Source organism: Hordeum vulgare, chromosome 5H, assembly GCF_904849725.1.
Source record: "Hordeum vulgare subsp. vulgare chromosome 5H, MorexV3_pseudomolecules_assembly, whole genome shotgun sequence".
Lineage (NCBI taxonomy): Eukaryota > Viridiplantae > Streptophyta > Magnoliopsida > Poales > Poaceae > Hordeum > Hordeum vulgare.
This window is the reverse complement of record NC_058522.1, coordinates 25,861,716-25,879,216: the sequence shown is the minus strand read 5'-3', so window position 1 is coordinate 25,879,216 and position 17,501 is coordinate 25,861,716. Positions and strand designations below refer to the sequence as shown.

The 17,501-nt window shown below is 48.3% G+C and overlaps 1 protein-coding gene and 2 long non-coding RNA genes across 3 annotated transcripts; all 3 read right to left on the bottom strand.

Annotated features, from left to right (window-relative positions):
• Window positions 1-811: 811 nt before the first annotated feature.
• LOC123395615 lies at window positions 812-1,492 on the bottom strand. The gene is made up of 2 exons (XR_006609794.1): window positions 1,275-1,492; window positions 812-1,092 (listed from the first exon to the last, which is right to left on the bottom strand). It is a non-coding gene; the product is annotated as an uncharacterized LOC123395615 (long non-coding RNA).
• Window positions 1,493-12,222: 10,730 nt separating this feature from the next.
• On the bottom strand, window positions 12,223-13,995 carry LOC123395613. Its single transcript, XR_006609793.1, has 2 exons — window positions 12,922-13,995; window positions 12,223-12,812 (listed from the first exon to the last, which is right to left on the bottom strand). It is a non-coding gene; the product is annotated as an uncharacterized LOC123395613 (long non-coding RNA).
• Window positions 13,996-14,434: 439 nt separating this feature from the next.
• Window positions 14,435-17,285, bottom strand: LOC123395612 (beta-1,4-mannosyl-glycoprotein 4-beta-N-acetylglucosaminyltransferase-like). Its single transcript, XM_045090638.1, has 2 exons — window positions 17,003-17,285; window positions 14,435-15,965 (listed from the first exon to the last, which is right to left on the bottom strand). The coding sequence occupies exon 2, from the start codon at window positions 15,862-15,864 to the stop codon at window positions 14,746-14,748; it is 1,119 nt and encodes a 372-aa protein (XP_044946573.1). The 5' UTR covers window positions 15,865-15,965; window positions 17,003-17,285; the 3' UTR covers window positions 14,435-14,745.
• Between the last annotated feature and the right edge of the window lie 216 nt (window positions 17,286-17,501).

Below are 17,501 nucleotides of genomic sequence, written 5' to 3'. Positions count from 1 at the left end.
CAGCAAAACTAGAGTCTGGTTCATGACCTCTCAGTTTTGTTTTGTACTAACAGTCATTCAGTTGCATGTCTTGAATGGTGGAGCATTTAAAACTTCATCAGAATGCCCTTTGAGGTGCCAAATTTCTACGTCCCAGCAATTTTTGCCTCACAAAGGGTTGTCCAAAGTGATGGTGTCATGAAGTCAAAAGGAAAATCCCAAGGTGTGTAAAGGTGATATCCAAAATGAAACAGATCCAATACAATGATGGTATGATCTATACAAGATCTGATTCTGTAGATTTCAATTTGGAGACCAAGATGACACTGAATTGCTGTTAGCGTTGAGACGACTGACAATGTTACAAAGGATTTGGTACGCAGGAAGCTAGAATGACACAAATATATTTTCTCAACCTTTTTCTCCAGTTTCTCAACCTTTTTCTCAACATCATTAGTGGCTTGCAGCTCAAAAACGTTTATGCTAAAAAGCAATATATATATATATGTACTAAAATTTTAATATAAAAAGCAATTTATAAATTATTCGGTTAGTCGTGCGTTGCACGTGCATGCTAACTAGTACTTTTAACGTTTGTGTCTAGTGTCTACTCGAGATTGGTCTTTGAATGTTCAAGTAACGCCAGCACTCCAGTAGACATAATCATGTCACAACAGCTATATATGTCCATATGCATGTCTGCATTTTTAGCATGCCCTGCTGATTCCAATAACATAAGAGAGACAAAGGCACCAGTCTCTCCTTATTCAGACCAAGAACAGACTTCATCAACAGAGAGGACCATCAGGATGAACCCAAAAGGGAGGCAGACTATTTGAATTTCACCTTTATTATTGACTTAGGTCACGGCTGATACGACATGGAAGTTCACATGTATACTTTCTTATAAACACACAACCGTATTATTACTCCACAATCATCATCAGCAGGGTTTCCTGCAGAAGCACATTAGCGTGGGAGGTTCTAAGGCGACGGGATCACACCACCCGGTAGGGAAGCCCTCCTTGCGGCAGTGCTCAGCGCATGGCTTGTCCTCGCAGCGGAAAGTAGTGTAGGTCTTGCTGAACCACTGGCAAGTATTGTGTGCAGATCCTGCAGTCAAAATAAGGACACCATTTTGCTTAGGAGCATCAAACAGAGAATGGAACACCGATAAACCTTTATATTCTTCAGATAGTTATTTCGACGAAAAAAGGGTTTCGCCCCACTTTGTATTACAAAGCAACCAACCGATACATCCAGCTTTTTAGATAGTTATTTCAGGGAAGGCTTACCAGGAAGCAATAGGAGTGGCATGAGCAGCAGCAAGCACAAGCCTTGCATCTTGATCTTGGAGACCTCCATGTCTTCAAGAATAAACATCCAAGGGAGAAATGAAGGTTGCGAAGAAGAGACGTCGCGGATCCAAATAGGTTTGTGCTTTCTCTTCTTATAGCCATGGATGGCCAGACCATATAAAAAAACTATGTAGAAAATAGTGAATATGATGCAATTATATCTTGAAGATGCATTTCTATCTACATGATGGAAAGATTAGCTCTATCTAGACCAAAATTTTCAGCATCCGCCAATGTATACAACACAGAGGTGCGTCATCCCTATGTTTGTTTTCATCCATAAAAGTCTCAAGATTGCTTTGAAGGTTTTCCATTTTTAGAGACAAAACATCAGCCGAGCCCTTGGGCAATCTTGAGACTTTTATGCTCGGCTGATGTTTTGTCTCTAAAAATGGAAAACCTTCAAAGCAATCTTGAGACTTTTATGGATGAAAACAAATATAGGGATGATGCAGCTCTGTGTTGTATAGCAATCTTGAGATCTTTATGGAAGAAAACGAACATAGAGATGATGCAGCTCTGTGTTGTATGCATTGGCAGATGCTGATTTTTTTGGTCTAGATAGAGCTGACCCATTTGGTTTGTTTATCATTAAATAATAATTATGTAAAGCGGCTAGAACTTGTATAGTTTTGTGTTTTTAGGGCCGTCAAATAGAAAACCTTATCCGCCAGCGAACTGCTCCGGACCAGTCCGCGGACTATGATGCAGGAGAAGGCCATCCAACTGCAACCCAAACATCCACCTAGGTTCGATCAATTTGAATTTCAAATGCATAGCACATCACTATAGCCTCCGGTCACAACCGCAACCCTAGTTCCTCGACGTAGGGCTCGAAATGATTGTGCTTACGGAACCAAATATATTAGTTGGCCTAAAATGTTGCACCCTTTTGCTCCATGCCATGCATCAGATCGATGCTAGTGGCCAACCACTAACCGCGCGACAACTAGTCCTCCCTCATGTTATAAATTTGTCCTCTACCATTCTTCTTTGGATCGGCAGCAAAATCATACGGATCAAGGTCGTCGTCACCGTGCTCCTGTTGGCCAGTGTACAAATCTGGTTGCTGGGCATGTATGTGCTCATTTACTAGCCCGACTGGGTGTACGTACCCGGTTGAATGGATTCCGAGTCATCCACCTACCTATCTTCGTAGCAGCCTCCTCCCCCGCATCCGTCATGGATCATCTCAAACATCTCCTGTCCATGTCGTCCTATGCCAGCTCACCCGGTTGAGAGATACCAGTGAATACAGAGCGGGCACCAAGCTGCTTCTTGCCTGGCGTCCGCATCCTAACAAGTTGTGGCGATCTAGACCCAGAGAAAAGGAGTGGCGTCGCGTTGACGTCAACGCAGCAATGCACCTACCCACCAACGGATGTCGGGGACTACTTGATGAGCTGCTGGGCAACGTAGAAATAGGCAGGCTTGTAGTGATCTAGCCAGGACGATGTTTTGCACAGACGGTGATGGTAGTGGCGCCCCGCGTCCCTGGCCCCGTGCTACACCACACCCACCCCTACACGTCTTGCGCCAACCGCCACCCCCGTCGCCCTACTTTGTGAGTGGTGTCGCCTTCTTTACCTTCTGTCCGAGGCAGCGGTTCTGCCGTGTAGTTCTTTTGGGTGGCCGGCTCTACGGGATCCTCCACCACCGCCGTCTCCACTAGCTTTTTCGTATGGGTCCATGCGACGATGGCGGCAAAAAAGGGCTAGAATTGGGATTGAGAGCGGCTGGATGGCAGAGGAGAGGGTTGAGAAGGGTTTTATTTTTTGCTATGGAAATAGTGCAACCAGCTCCTGCATGGGCTCCGCCTTAGTTTTGGGTTGGTCGGGGAGTCTGAGAGTCCAACGTGGCTAGTGTTTGGACTCTCGCAAATCCCCTATGGTTTACTTCTGATTTGCGGGAAAACGGACACCCGGACTGATCCGTGGACCGATGCGGGGCATCGTTGGATGGCTTGCGGGGTTCGGACCTCTCGGTCTAGACTGATGCGGGAGGTTTGAAGGTCCATGTTGGAGATGCCCTTAGATGTTTCTATGTATTTTGTTGTCCAGCTCATAAGTTCGTTTTCTCCTGATTTTCCATTTACTGTTCCAAGTCATGGCCAAAGAATAGGGGTGAAGTGCTAATGCCAATAACATCAGGCATAGGTCAGCATGCAAACAATGAAGAAGATATAGGCATAGGTCAGCATGCAAACAATGAAGAAGATATAATCAAATCAGAGAAATTATGTCTAAAACAAACATTCACTGCAAAATGCCACAACGCAATGCTACCCTGTGTCGTCCGATCTAGCGGTTATGCAACATGCCTGAGGTCATTATGATATCATGACAGACGTGACAGTTGCCATGGCTGTAATAAAGGTCTACATAACTATGAAAACAATGCAAGGAGGAACATACTTAAGATTCTAGGTCTTGGATGGATATCATGTTTAGTGACAAATATATATCGCTGCTCCGGAGGCCAAGGAGGTGTTAGGAATGGGCAACTAACATTCACAGAGGGCCAAGGTCCAGTACATATACGTACATGTCGTAAAAGGCAAGAAACCCCTTATACAATGGGGATACACAGTAAAGGGACTATACACATCTAACCCCCCCCCCCCTCAAACTCATGGTGGGTCAACAACACTGAATTTGGAGAGAAAAAACCCATGTTGCGCTCGAGTCTGTGCCTTAGTGAAGAAGTCTGCCTATTGTAACTCAGAGGGCACATAGTGAAGAGCGAGAGCCTGATCCTGCACAGCAACATGCACAAAGTGAGCATCCACACCGATGTGCTTGGTGAGCTCATGCTTCACTGGATCTTGCACGATACTGAGAGCACTTGTGTTGTCGGATAGTAAGGGAGTTGATGTAGTAGCAAACACACCAAAGTCCTCAAGTAACCATTGTAACCAGATCACCTCAGTTGTCAGCATAGCCATCGCACGCAACTCAGCCTCGGTACTCGAGCGAGAAACTTCAGTCAGTTTCTTGGTCTTCTCGACAATGAGAGAGCCACCAAGAAAAACATAGTAAGCAGATAGTGAGCAGCGACGAGAGGGATCACTAGCCCACGTAGCATCAGAATAGGCCTGGAGCTGTAGTGATCTGGAGCGGGGAAAGAAAAGGCGATGAGAGATCGTGCCACGAAGATATTGTAAAACACGGAGGAGGTGACTATAGTGGAAAGAGGTGGGGGCTGCAACAAACTAACTGAGAATGTGGACAGGATAGGAGATGTAAGGACGCGTAATAGCAAGATAGACAAGGCTCCCAACGAGGTGACGATACCGAGTGGGATTAGGAAGAGGATCACCGTTAGAAGCACGAAGCTGAATGTTGAGCTCCATAGGGGTCACAACAGTGCGCTCATCACCGATAGTGGAGCAAGCGAGAAGATCTTGAATATATTTTTTCTCGGAGATGAAGAAGCCATCAGGGGTCAAAGAAATCTCAATCCCAAGAAAATAGCGAAGGGGACCAAGATCAGACATGAGGAACTCGTCGCGAAGGCAGACCTTAACAAAGGCAATGTAATCGGAGTCTTCACCAGTGATGATCATGTCATAAACATAGAGAATGAGAAGAGTCCGACCATGAGGAGACGTGTGAACGAACAACGCGGGGTCATGATCACTGGGAGAGAAGCCCGCGACAGTCACCACCGAGGCGAAACACTCAAACCAAGCGCGAGGAGCCTGTTTTAGACCATAGAGGGAGCATCGAAGACGGCAGACCATACCATCAGGAGCATAGTACCCCGGTGGTGGTTGCATATAAACCTCCTCACGCAACTCACCATTGAGAAAAGCGTTCTGGATGTCAAGTTGAGGCACAGACCAATGGCGAACAACGACCACAACAAGGAGAGTGTGGACAGTGGTCATGTGGGCTACATGAGCGAATGTCTCATCATAATCGTGTCCTTGCTCCTGCTGAAAGCCACGAGCAATAAGGCGAGCTTTGTAGTACTCAAGAGAACCATCAGAGCGAGTCTTAATCTTATAGACCCACTTGCAGGTGATGGGACAAACACCAGAAGGAAGGGAGACCAGATCCCAGGTGCCATTGCGCTCAAGGGCAGCAAGCTCCTCGGCCATCGCAAGCTGCCATTCAGGCTGAGTCATGGCAAACCCATAGGAAGTGGGCTCAGCCACAACAGAGAGACCATAACGATCAGGAGAATAGCGATCAGGTGGGGGGCGAGGCCGAGCACAAAGGTTATGAACCGGGGGAGGCATGAAGGGAGGCGCTCCGGAAGTGGACGGCGTGTCACTAGGATCATCTCCACTAGGAGGGTGACAAGTGTAGTGAAGAGGAAAAGGAGAGACGGATGATGAGGGTGTGGAGGAGGATGGAGTAGAAGGAGAGAGGGAGGATGAGGGTGGGGAGAAGGACGAAGGAGAAGGTGGAGAGGACAGTGGATGAGGAAAAGGGACATATGCCAGAGGAAGAGGGGAGATTGGAGGCACATAGGAGGATATATGGGGAAGAAGAAGAAAAGAACGATCGTCCATAGAAAAGCTCGAGGAGGAAGGGAAGGGGTAGTAAGACTGAGACTCATCGAAAGTCACATCACGCGAAATGTGCAACTGGCGACCAACAGGATCCCAACAATGATAACCCTTGTGCTCATCACTGTAGCCAAGAAAAACACACTCGACCGGCTGAGGAGTCAGTTTGGTGCATTCTCGCGGGGCAAGAAGGGCATATCATACACACCCAAACATACGGAGAGCTAAGTAGTCAGGAGAGCGACCAGTGAGACACTCCATAGGAATGCCACCCTGCAAGGCAGTCGATGGCTGAATGTTGATGAGATATGTGGATGCGGAGACGGCCACAACCCAAAAATGAGGGGGAAGAAAAGCGGCAATCATCAACACACGAGCCGTCTCAAGTAGATGATGATGCTTGCGTTCCGCAACGCCATTCTGGGCATGGGCACTAGGACAGGAGAACTGGGCAAGAGTACCCTGTTCCGCGAGAAAGGCATGCAACACCTGGGAAATATACTCTCCACCAGAGTCAGCATGGAAAGCACGAATAGGCGTGGAAAACTGGGTGTGAACCATGGCAGCAAATCGTTTGTATATAGAGAGAACCTCGCTACAAGATTTCATAAAGTAAAGCCAAGTGTAGCGAGAGAAATCATCAATAAACATAACATAATAGCGACGGCCACATTTCGAATCGAAGGGAGCAGGACACCAAACATCAGAATGAACTAAGTCAAAAGGATGGTGAGATACTGACTCACTAGTAGGATAAGGTAATTGAGTTTGTTTGCCAAGTCTACAACCATTACAATGTAAAGATACATCTCCAGAGACAGACCCTAAGACACCCTGACGCACCAACACCGACAAGCGGGAACCACATAGGTGACCAAGTCGATGATGCCACTGCTGGAAGGTCGCAGAAGAGGAGGCATCAAGAGCATGAGAACTGGCAGAAGTGGTGGCAGCGGAAGGAACATGAAGCTAGCCAACCTCCCAAAGACCCTTCGACTCACGGCGCCCAGGGCCAGTACCAACCATGGCCTTGGTGTGAAGATCCTAAATAGAGCAAGAGTCGGTACTAAGAATGACACGACAACCAGAATCAGTAAGTTGGGCAGTGGAGAAGAGGTTCATGGTAAGACGGGGAACATAAGAAACACTAGAACAGAAAAAGATGGAGTAGAAAGAGTGCCGCGACTAGCAACAGGAAGGGGGAGGGGTGCCATCGACAGTGAGAACATTAACACGCGAATCAAGAGGTTGAAGAGAAGACAACATGGAAGAATCAGAAGACATATGAAAAGAAGCTCCAGAATCCAGAACCCACGAAGATGTACCTGACTGTGTAGGTGCCGATGGTGATGAAGGGGTGGGAGCAGTCACAGCGGCAGCGGAACCCATCGATGAAGAGCTAGAGGAAGCCACGAGATGCTAGATGTACCTGACTGGTCAGTGAGTGACAGAGTCAAGGAAGCTGCAGGACTCCAAGTGGAGGAAGAACGCCTCTGGTCTCTTTTTTTCTGGAGACAATCAGACTCTGGGTGACCTGGCCTGGAGCAGTAGCCGCAGAATGTGTCACAACGCGATCAGCCCTTCTCAGCAGAAGGAGGGCGACCCATCCCCCCTGTGGGTGTGGGCAGGAGCGACGGTGCAGTGGGACGAGCAGATGGCACAGGAGCTCGAACAGCCAACACAGAAGGAACCACAAGCAAACCAGCAAAACAAAGGCGGGTCTCCTCGACACGAAGTTCAGCAAGTACCTCTGTAATAGGAACACGACCACGAGCAAGCAAGTGGGCATGCCGAGGCTCAAACTTGGAGCGGAGGCGAGCTGAGAACTCATGGACACACTGGAACTCCAAATCAGACCGCATAGTCTGGCAACAACGACAAGCTCCACAAACAGTTGTCCGAAGAGAGAAGAGAGTCAAGCTCGCGCCAGATGGCGGAACTCTGTGTGTAGAACTCATCAACAGAAGAGTCACCTTGCTGAAGAGCATGCTCCTGACGCATCACAGATAAGTAGAGAGCATCACCAGAGGGCTGATAGCGCTGACAGATATAGGACCACATTGCCGCAACAGTGCCGAGACCCATGAATTCTGAGGCAAATTGAGGGAGAACACTCGCATTGAGAACAGCAGCATCCCGAGCATCATCGTTGCACCACTGAGTGTAAGCACACAGAGCATCACGGTATGCAGCAAGAGCATCTGAATAAGCTGATACCTGTTGATCATAGGCATCGACTGCAGCATCATCGAGAGCATTGGCTGCATCCCGATCAGCCTGGGAAGCATTAGCAGCCAGAACAGGTGGCACCGGCGGAGTAGGAGCCACGGGAGCAACAGGGCATGGTGGACAGGGGAGCTCATCGGAGAGAACACCCCACAGGAGAAGACCGCGCATGTGGATACGCATGAAGCCCACAAACTCAGCATAGTTGGTGCCATCGAAGATCACCGAGCACCGAGGAACAACAACATAGCTAGAGGAAGACATGCTGATCTCCCTCTCTCTGGATTTTTTTAAGTCAACGGGAGCAGGAGACCCAATCTGGATCGGGCAGTAGCTCACCCGGGGATGGAGACCAGCAGCCGATCTGCAATCGGCCGGAGCAGGAGGCACCTGCCGGAGGTAGCAGGCTGCCGCTCCAAGCCGGATCCCAAGCAAGGGACGGTTCAGCAGCCAGACGGGTCGCCCGTGAGGAAGGCGAGGAGGCGGCGCGCGTGGGCGGGGTGGGAGGCGAGGCCAAGGCGGACGAGGTGGAGCAGCAGCCACCGGATGTGGGGGGAGGGGAGGGGCGGCTGGACCGACTGAGGACACCGGCGAGCAGACCGGCAGGAGACAGCTGCCAAACGGGCCAGGGGCGGTGGCGGGAGGACGTGCTGAGGACGACGGTGGCCTGGCGGTGAGGAGGCGGCAGCCTGCCGGCAAAACGAGTCCAACAACGCACGCTAGAGCAGCCGGACGGGATGAGGCGGGCCGACGAGGTGGCCGGAGAGGCTAGGGGCGAGCGGGGCAGCCGGAGCTAGCAGCCGCGGAGGTGGAGCACGCGAGTTACGGGCGTGGGAAGGAAGAACCTAAGCATCTCATACCATGTTAGGAATGAGCAACTAACATTCACAGAGGGTCAAGGGCAAGTACATATACATGTGGTAAAAGGCAAGAAATCCCTTATACAATGGGGATACACAATAAAAGAACTATATACATCTAACAGGAGGAAGCTGACAGGGCTAGCACCAACTGTCTTCATGTTTTGCTTTCTTCCTTTTTCTAATTTTACAGCTCTCCATTGTACACAAAATTAAAATATTTTATTAATTGATTTACATAAACTTTATAATATACATGAAGCAAGTCCAGAGGAGATGAAACCTCAGTAGTTTTGACTTTTGAGCAACCTCTAGTATCCAATTGTTCATGCTTACAAAGAATTGAACCAAGAGAATGACATCATGATCTTATAGGCTGTTGAGATGCTTGATCAGCATGCTTTAAATCCTACTGAAGGATTTCTTATTCCATTGATCGGCACGCTTAAAATGCCGATCAAAGTAATTAGAATCATGGGATAGCTGCTTGCTTGGTGGTTAGATAGCTTTCACATTATAGCTTCACGTCTAGCAAAGACGTGAAGGGGAAACACCGATATCTAGCTGGATTTGTTCTTTTATACTATCAAACACATCCAGCACCAGCTAGAAATTCATTGCACAAACTCCCTAGACACAGTTAACCAATTTTATTTTTTTTAGAGAAGGAGGTTAAACCCTGGCCTCTGCATCAATCGATACATGCAGCCATCTTATTAATTATTTCATAAAGGTCTAACAAGAGTATACATCAATCCATCCAAAGCCACCACTCACACCTACAAACTCGATAATCTGGAGTGCTCTCACTCCACATATCTAAGACCGGTGTTGTTTCCAATTCATCCACGTAACGTATCGGGAACAACAGCCGATGCAGCACACCTAAAACGCACACCTCACGCACACGTTTTACCAGCCGCCATCATCCTCGAACTACTGACCCATCTTCAGGAAAGAGACCCGCATCATCCTTGCAAGTCCAATCATCCGTCGACGCCATCACGGCACCACCGCCCTGCGCTCATCCGTCCAGATGCGAAAACTTCGGGAGATCTGTCGTGCCTAGCACCTGCCAACCAGGCATGACTCAGCGTAGCATCTGTCGGCCAGGCATGACTTGACAGCTTCAACGAAATTCCGTGCAAGACGAAGCCGCTCCACCTCCTGCCTCAGTTTGCCAGCGTTGCTCCACAAACGATGCTCCCAAGAGAGAAACGGCACCGCAGTACCGTCATCGTCCGATCTGAAAGACCAGATCCTAGGGTTTCCCCCGAAGCAGTGCCCACCACCAGCAATCGTTCAGGACCCACACAGTGTCCACCACCACTCAGCCCTCAAGGCGACGCCTTCAGGAAGGTCAAGACGTCAAGGACGCCGCCGCCGCCGCCCACCGGAGTTAGAGTTTTCACCCGAGAGGCAAGGAAGGGGAGCAGAGGAGCAGATGTATACCGACGTCTTCAAAAAGAATAACGGCGCCCTTGAGCGTCGTCGTCGGTGCGGCCGGCCTGGGCCAACCAAGGGGTTTCCCCCAATCCGAATCTCCTCCACCGGCTTCACCCACAGGAAGGGCCCCAGCAACCACGCCGGCACCGCCAAGAATCCGCAGGAGAGAGGCCCACAGATCAGGACCTGGGGGGCGCAGGTGGTGGTGCGGGCTGCGGCGACGAAGGGGAACAGCACACCTCCACAACGACGCTTCCAAGAAAGATAGCGACACCCGCGGGCGTCGCCGTCGCGGCTCCGATGAAGACCGGAGCAAGGATTTCTCCCAGAGCTGCGCTGGATATCCACCGCCACCGACCGCTGAGCATGGCCGCCACGCACCATCACGACCCCCAGCCAAGGCCACTGCACCGGGCGCCCTGGACACTGCTCGTGCCCAGCCGACCAGCGCAGCCGCGCCCGGCTACCGCTCCCTACCACCAGAGCCGAGCACCTCGCTAGATCCGGCCATGGAGCCCCGGATCCGCCCTCCACCGCTGCCGATTGGCGAGATCACACCGGATCCCGCAACCGCCGACGCGGGGCGCCGCCGTCAAAGCCCGAGGGCCGACGCAAGGGGCCCCGCCGCCGCCATCCCCGGGGTGCGCGCGGCTTCGCCGGTGTCCCCTCCGGCAGCGGCGAAGCGGGAGGGGGCGGAGAGGGGGTCCGGTGGCGGCGCGCCGGGAATGTCGAGGACTCTGGATCTGAGCTGCCGCCGCGACGCGAGCCTGAGATCCCGAGGTACGCCCTGTACGGGCTCCGCGTGGCCCTTGCTAGAGTTGTTGAATACAATGTATGTTGTCACAGTTAACCATGATTTGCACTTACCATGTACCGTTGAGCATTTCAGTTTCTCGATCGTACAGATACAAAATACATCTAGCACACACTAGCCGGATAATTTAACAATGTCAAACACTAGATAGATTCACATGCAGACACTCCCGAAGATATAATCGCATCACAACAGCTACATCTATCTCTGCATTTGTAGCTGCTCATCAGGATAGAACACAAAAGGGCGGCGAACTCCTTCGCAATTCCACCTTTATTATATTGCCTTGTGTGAACTCTATGTTGATCTGTTCATCACAACCAATACAACATACAAGTCCACATATATACTAGTACATTAAACACACAAACGATATATTACCTGTTCCACAAGCATCATCAGCAAGGTTTCTTGCAGAAGCAGATTGAGGGGGGGGGGGGGGGGGGGGGGGTCAAAGGAGGTGATCACACACTTCCCTCCAGTGAAGCCCTCCCTGTGGCAGTGATTAACACATGTGTCTTCCCCACATAAGAGAGGAGTGTAGGTCCTGCTGACCTCCGTGCAAGTCTTGCCTTTAGATCCTGCAGTAAAAATAAGGATATCATTTTGCGCAGCGGCATCAAAGAAAAGAATAGGTCACCTTAGATAATTATTCCGGTCAAGGTTTACCAGGAAAAAACACGAGTGCCATGAGCAAGAGAGAGCACAAGGCTGGAATGTTGGCCTTGAGGACCGTCATGTCTCCGGGAATAAACACCGAAAGATGAAATGAAGCTAGATGAGAGGAGATGGTGCAGATTCAAATGCGTTTACGCCTTCTCTTCTTATAGGCGTGGATGCGCAGACAATGTTAAAAGAAAACAATGAGTTTGTGTAGAAGATGCAGTTCTATCTGGATGATGCAAAGAGTGTTGTACATTGGCAGATACTGAAAGTTTTGGTGTAGATAGAGTTGACCCATTTGGTTTGTTTACAATTAAATGATAATTATGTAAAGCGGCTCGAACGTGTATAGTTTTTGTGTTTTTAGTTGTTACCGTGTATTCTTTTGTCCAGCTCATCAGTACGTTTTCTCCGGATTTTCCATTTACTATTCCAAGCCACAGACAAAGATTAGGGGTGAAGTGCTAATGCCAATAATTTAAGGGGGGAAAGAATACGGCATGATCTTATACCATATATATGATTATAAATGTACTGAAGTAGAACTATTTAGTTAGATGTTCTTATGACTCTCAGTCTGAGGAGGATATCATCTTTAGTGACAAAAATCTCTCTGCTTCTCTAGAGGCCAAGTAGGAAGCTGACAGAGCTAGCACCAACTGCATTCATGTTTTGCTTTCTTCTTTTTTGTCAAACACTGTGCTAGGACACATTATCCGGATAATTTAACAATGTAAACACTGGAGATAGAATCACATGCAAACACTCCAGAAGATATATATAATCGCATCACAACACAGCTATATCTCTATATCTGCATCTGTAGCTGCTCATCAGGATGAACCCAAAAGGGCCGAGAACTCCATCGCAATGTTCGACGCATGTGTGACGCACACATAAGATAGTAATGTAGGTCCGGCTGATCATTGTGCAGGTATCTCCTTCAGATCCTGCAGCAAAAAAATAAGAACATCATTTTGCACAGCAGCATCAGAAAAATAATAGAGTACGGAGAAACTGTTATATATTCTTTGGATAGTTATTCCGGGCAAGGCTTACCAGGAAGCAACAGGAGTGCCATGAGCAAGAGCAAGCACAAGTCTGGCATCTTGACCTTGAGAGCCTCCATGTATTAAAAGAGAGGAGAGACGGTGCAGATCCAAATAGGTTAGAGCCTTCTCTTCTTATAGCCATGGATGAGCAGACTGTATTAAAAGAAAAGAAAAACTATGTAGAAAAAAAAGTAAGCATGATGCAATTATATCTAGAAAATGCAAAGATGTGTTGTACCTTCAAAAGCAGTATTGAGACTTGATGGAAGATATGCATCATTAAATATGTGGAGAGTACATTACATGGATAGAAATGCAGGCATCTTAAAGCTTTAACCAATTAAAGTTGTTGAACAATGCACATCTGATAAATAAAGTATTGGCGCTGCATCGACTTTTGCACAATACAAAAAAATTCCATGCTCAAAAACAGTGACATGAAGTCGTGCCTACCCTAAACAGCAGGTCATAATGCGATGCATATTAAAGAAAATGGGACGAAAGAAACACGATGTGTCGACGAAATGGTAACAATGTGTCATTCAGATCCTATAGAGGGAAACAGCAGATGACAGAAATATCTGGAAGGGGATCAAGCTGAACGGTTTTCTTATATTTTGGCACGCATTTTCCTTTTCAAGGTTTAAATGACCAATAAAGTTAGATGTACCAGCAGCTTTTGGGCAGCTTGAAGAAAGTGTTTACAAGCTGCAAGCAGATCAAAATTTCCATGGGGGGCATGTATGTACCAGAAACTAACATGAGTGGGTTGATGGTCTGAAAATCAAATGGAACTCTCTGCTGAACATTACTGAATAATAATTATGTAAAGCGGCTAGCATGTGTATGTTTTTTTTTCTGTTCCTGTATTATGTTGTCCAGCTCATCGCTACATTTTCTCCCGATTTTCCATTTACAGTTCCAAGCCTCAGACATATGAGGGGGTGACTTGCTAATGCCAATACTTTAAGGGAGTAAAATAGGCCCTTCATGTTCTAGGTTAAGGAAAACAAAAATAGTACTCCCTCCGTTCCTAAATATAAGACATTTTAGAGACTGTATTATAAACTACGGATGTACATAGACATATTTTAGAATATAAATTCACTCATTTTGCTCTGTATGTAGTCTTCTAGTGAAATCTTTAAAAGGTCTTATATTTTGAAACGGAGGGAGTACAGCATAGACGGACTTACTCTTTTTTTTTTAGGGGAAGACGGACTTACTATATACTGTACTCCCTCCGTAAACTAATATAGTAGTGATCTAAACGCTCTTATATTAGTTTACAGAGGGAGTATATGATTACAACTAAATGCAAATTTATTTAGTTAGATGTTCTTATTTGGAAAGGGAAACCTATGGGTTTAGACTGAAAATAAACATTTGTTCATTGAGATTGTTATTTAAAAATGTTCAAGCAACATAGATTAGCATGCAAACAATGCAGAGGATATAATCGGATCAGAGCAGCTATGCCTGTATATCTCTGCATTTGTAGCCTGGTCAACTGATTCTGGTAGAGAAGACGAGGGCATCATTCTGTCCTTATTTAGATCAAGAACAAATTACATCATTGATGTGCTTCCTGCTCATCAGGATGAACCCAAAAGGGCGGCAATCCCTGTCGCTATTTTACCTTTGTATCACCTTAGGTGAATTCTAGGCTGAAGTTCACATGGTTCCTTGAACAAACACACAGAAAGTTTCTACCATCTATCTAAAACTATTACTGCCCCACATCAAACAAAACACACCTATTTCCACAGTAACAACAACATTGCGTCTAAAAGTAATACTGTTGGCTAACAAGTTACAAGATACTTCTGATTTAGCCCGGTCTCAAGCATCCACCAGGAAGTAAGAACCTGTAGCTGTCCGCGTTCCTGATCAAATAGGATGGAAGATGAATAGCGGACGCTGACCTTGGTATCGGCCCCATCTTCTTGAAGAGATCACTGAACGTGTACTCCTCAGGTAGCATGTCAAAAATGTTATCCCCATTGCATATGACTCTCTGGATCCTGTCCGCGTTCAGGAAGATGTCATGTTTCACCCGGTCTGCATGGCTGTATGCCTTCATCTTGAAAGCAAACTCCTTGATCTCCCTGAAGCAGAAGCTGCAGTGCCAGCCCGCGTCAGCCAGCATCAGGTCAGTCTGGCGGGAGTGTTGATACTTGGTCCGCTCAGTGAACACATGCGCTGTCGTTCTCCAGCTGTTTTGATCCACATGAAATTCAAAGGAGTACATATAGTTTTTTAGCTCGAGATGCATGATTGGCGGTATTCCATCACACCACTTCAGCAACTGCACGGTTTCAGGACTGGGGATCTCATCGGCATCAGCCATGATCAAGACATCCCCCACAGCAATGCCTGATCTTTTCAGCAGGTTGTTAAGTGCGCGGCGGTGACCGGCTTCTACAAGGAAGGGCATTCGACGAGAATCAGGATCCAAATCTCCAATGGGAAGCATGTCATAGACAATCTTTGAGCTAGCAAATGCGAAACGGTTGAGGTTTTCAAAAAAGGAGAGTGACTTTGGGATGCCAGTGAAGGTAGCATTTGCCTCAAGGATGACAAATCTGTCAACATATGGAAAGAGCTCACGGTAGCGAATTTCCAGAATATCGAGCTCATTGCTGAAGAGAACAGCATCAAAGACACGGCGAGGGGAGGAGAGGATGCCCCAGCCATGGAGCTGACACAGCTGGGGCATGGACATATTAGGGGCATAGTAATGCGGGATGCGGGTGAAGGGCTTTGGTGGTGTGTCCCACAGCGGCCGCAGAAAGTAGGATATACTTTGGAAGTACTGGGTGACAGCAATAACAGAAACTGAAAGAACTAGAACGAAGGGTATCAGGAACTTGAAAGCCAAAGTACTTCTTCTTCGAGTTACGTGAGGCAGGTTCACCGAGTTTCCCGCCATGCGACTGTCTTGTTTCATTGGCAAGAAAAGAAATGAGCGAGTCTCGGAGAAGCATAGGACAGTGCCCCAAGTACTCTCTGTTCCAGGGGAACACGGCAATATCGCGAACTGAATTCAACCTGCATTATGCAAGAGGGAACAGAAAATAAGTAAACAAGGAGAAGGAAGTGGCACAAGAAGCGACATAACTTAGACAAAATAAACATACAGGTAACATTTTCTCAGTCTACGAAGGAGAATGGAGATGAGTTACAGCTACACACGGCCTCTTGTAAATTCGTGACGCAACTGACTTGTTCTTTAAATGAACACATTCATATGCATGTAGGACAAGACATGGAGCCGTGAAATTGATACCATACGCCAAGATAAACGAGCCGCTATTGCATTTGCATCATCCAAATAAGGAAGCGAATGAAAGTGCAGCATAACACCAGAGCAGAGTCAGCATCATCTATTGTCACAGCATTCTAATCTTGCCAGAAAACCCCAAGAAGCATGATCTAGTTGCTCATGTAGTGTCAACAGCATAGCCACCCCCATCAATCAACCACACAAACAAGTATTTGAGATTCCAACAACTAGGACCCTTGCAGTCTGATGATCCGTATGCCCGATCGGCGACTGCGTTGTGAAAAACTCACACCCATTTTGATAGCAACACAGTTACACAGGTAAGATGGCAGGCCCCTGTTATCCAGATCAAACTGAAATGCTACACCCCTGCACATGAGGGTCATCTGTATGCCCAATTTGGTGTGCATCCCCACCCCATGGTACCATCATTCAGAAGCAAGCAGGCAGTCGCCCAAATCAGACCAAAAACTGCACCCCGGATAACACTTGCAATGCCATGCCATAGGTTTCCCCCCACTGCACTGCGGTTTCTATAGAACAAAACAGCATCGTAGTGACCACAAAAACAAGAGAGACCACCTTACCCTACCCTGCACGCCGCCACCCCACCTAGCGACTCCCACCCCCAATCGGTGCCTCCAATCGAATCCCTTGGCGAAACGGCAGGCGCCAACCAAATCCAAATCCCGCTCGCTGCTGCCTGCCGCTCTTCCATATCCCAGAGCCGGAGAAGAGGCGGAAGGGGCCGTACTGCGCGGGATGCCGAGGAGCAGAAGAGAGATGGCGGAGCGGCTCTCACCTCAGGGCAGACGACGACGAGGAACGAGGAGACGACGACGACGACCGCGACGAGGAACGAGGAGACGGCGGCGACGAAGACGGGGGCGGGGAGGTCTGGGCGTTCGGACGGCGCAGCGCGATCTGCTGGCCTCATTTAATCAGCGGCCCCCATGGATCCTCACCCCTCCATGCTGCTAAAATTAGGCGAGGGGAGAAACGCAGGGGAAGCGGGGTGGATTCGCCTTCCCTTGGGCCTTTGCGTGCGGATGCGGTGGGGAATGGGTGACTGCTGTCGCTTTGGGTCTGGGTCTGGGTCTGGGTTTGGGTTTGCCACTCCGCTCCTCCTCGGGAACGGGACGGGGTCGTGATCCTCTGCATGGGTCAACCGTGTGGGTGCCAACGAGGTTGGTGAACTCATCACTCGTGCAAGACAAAAGAACTCATCACTCACCTCTTGTCCGTTGGATTAGGAGCAACTCCAACGGGCCGACCCAAACAGACAACGATTTCGTCCGTTG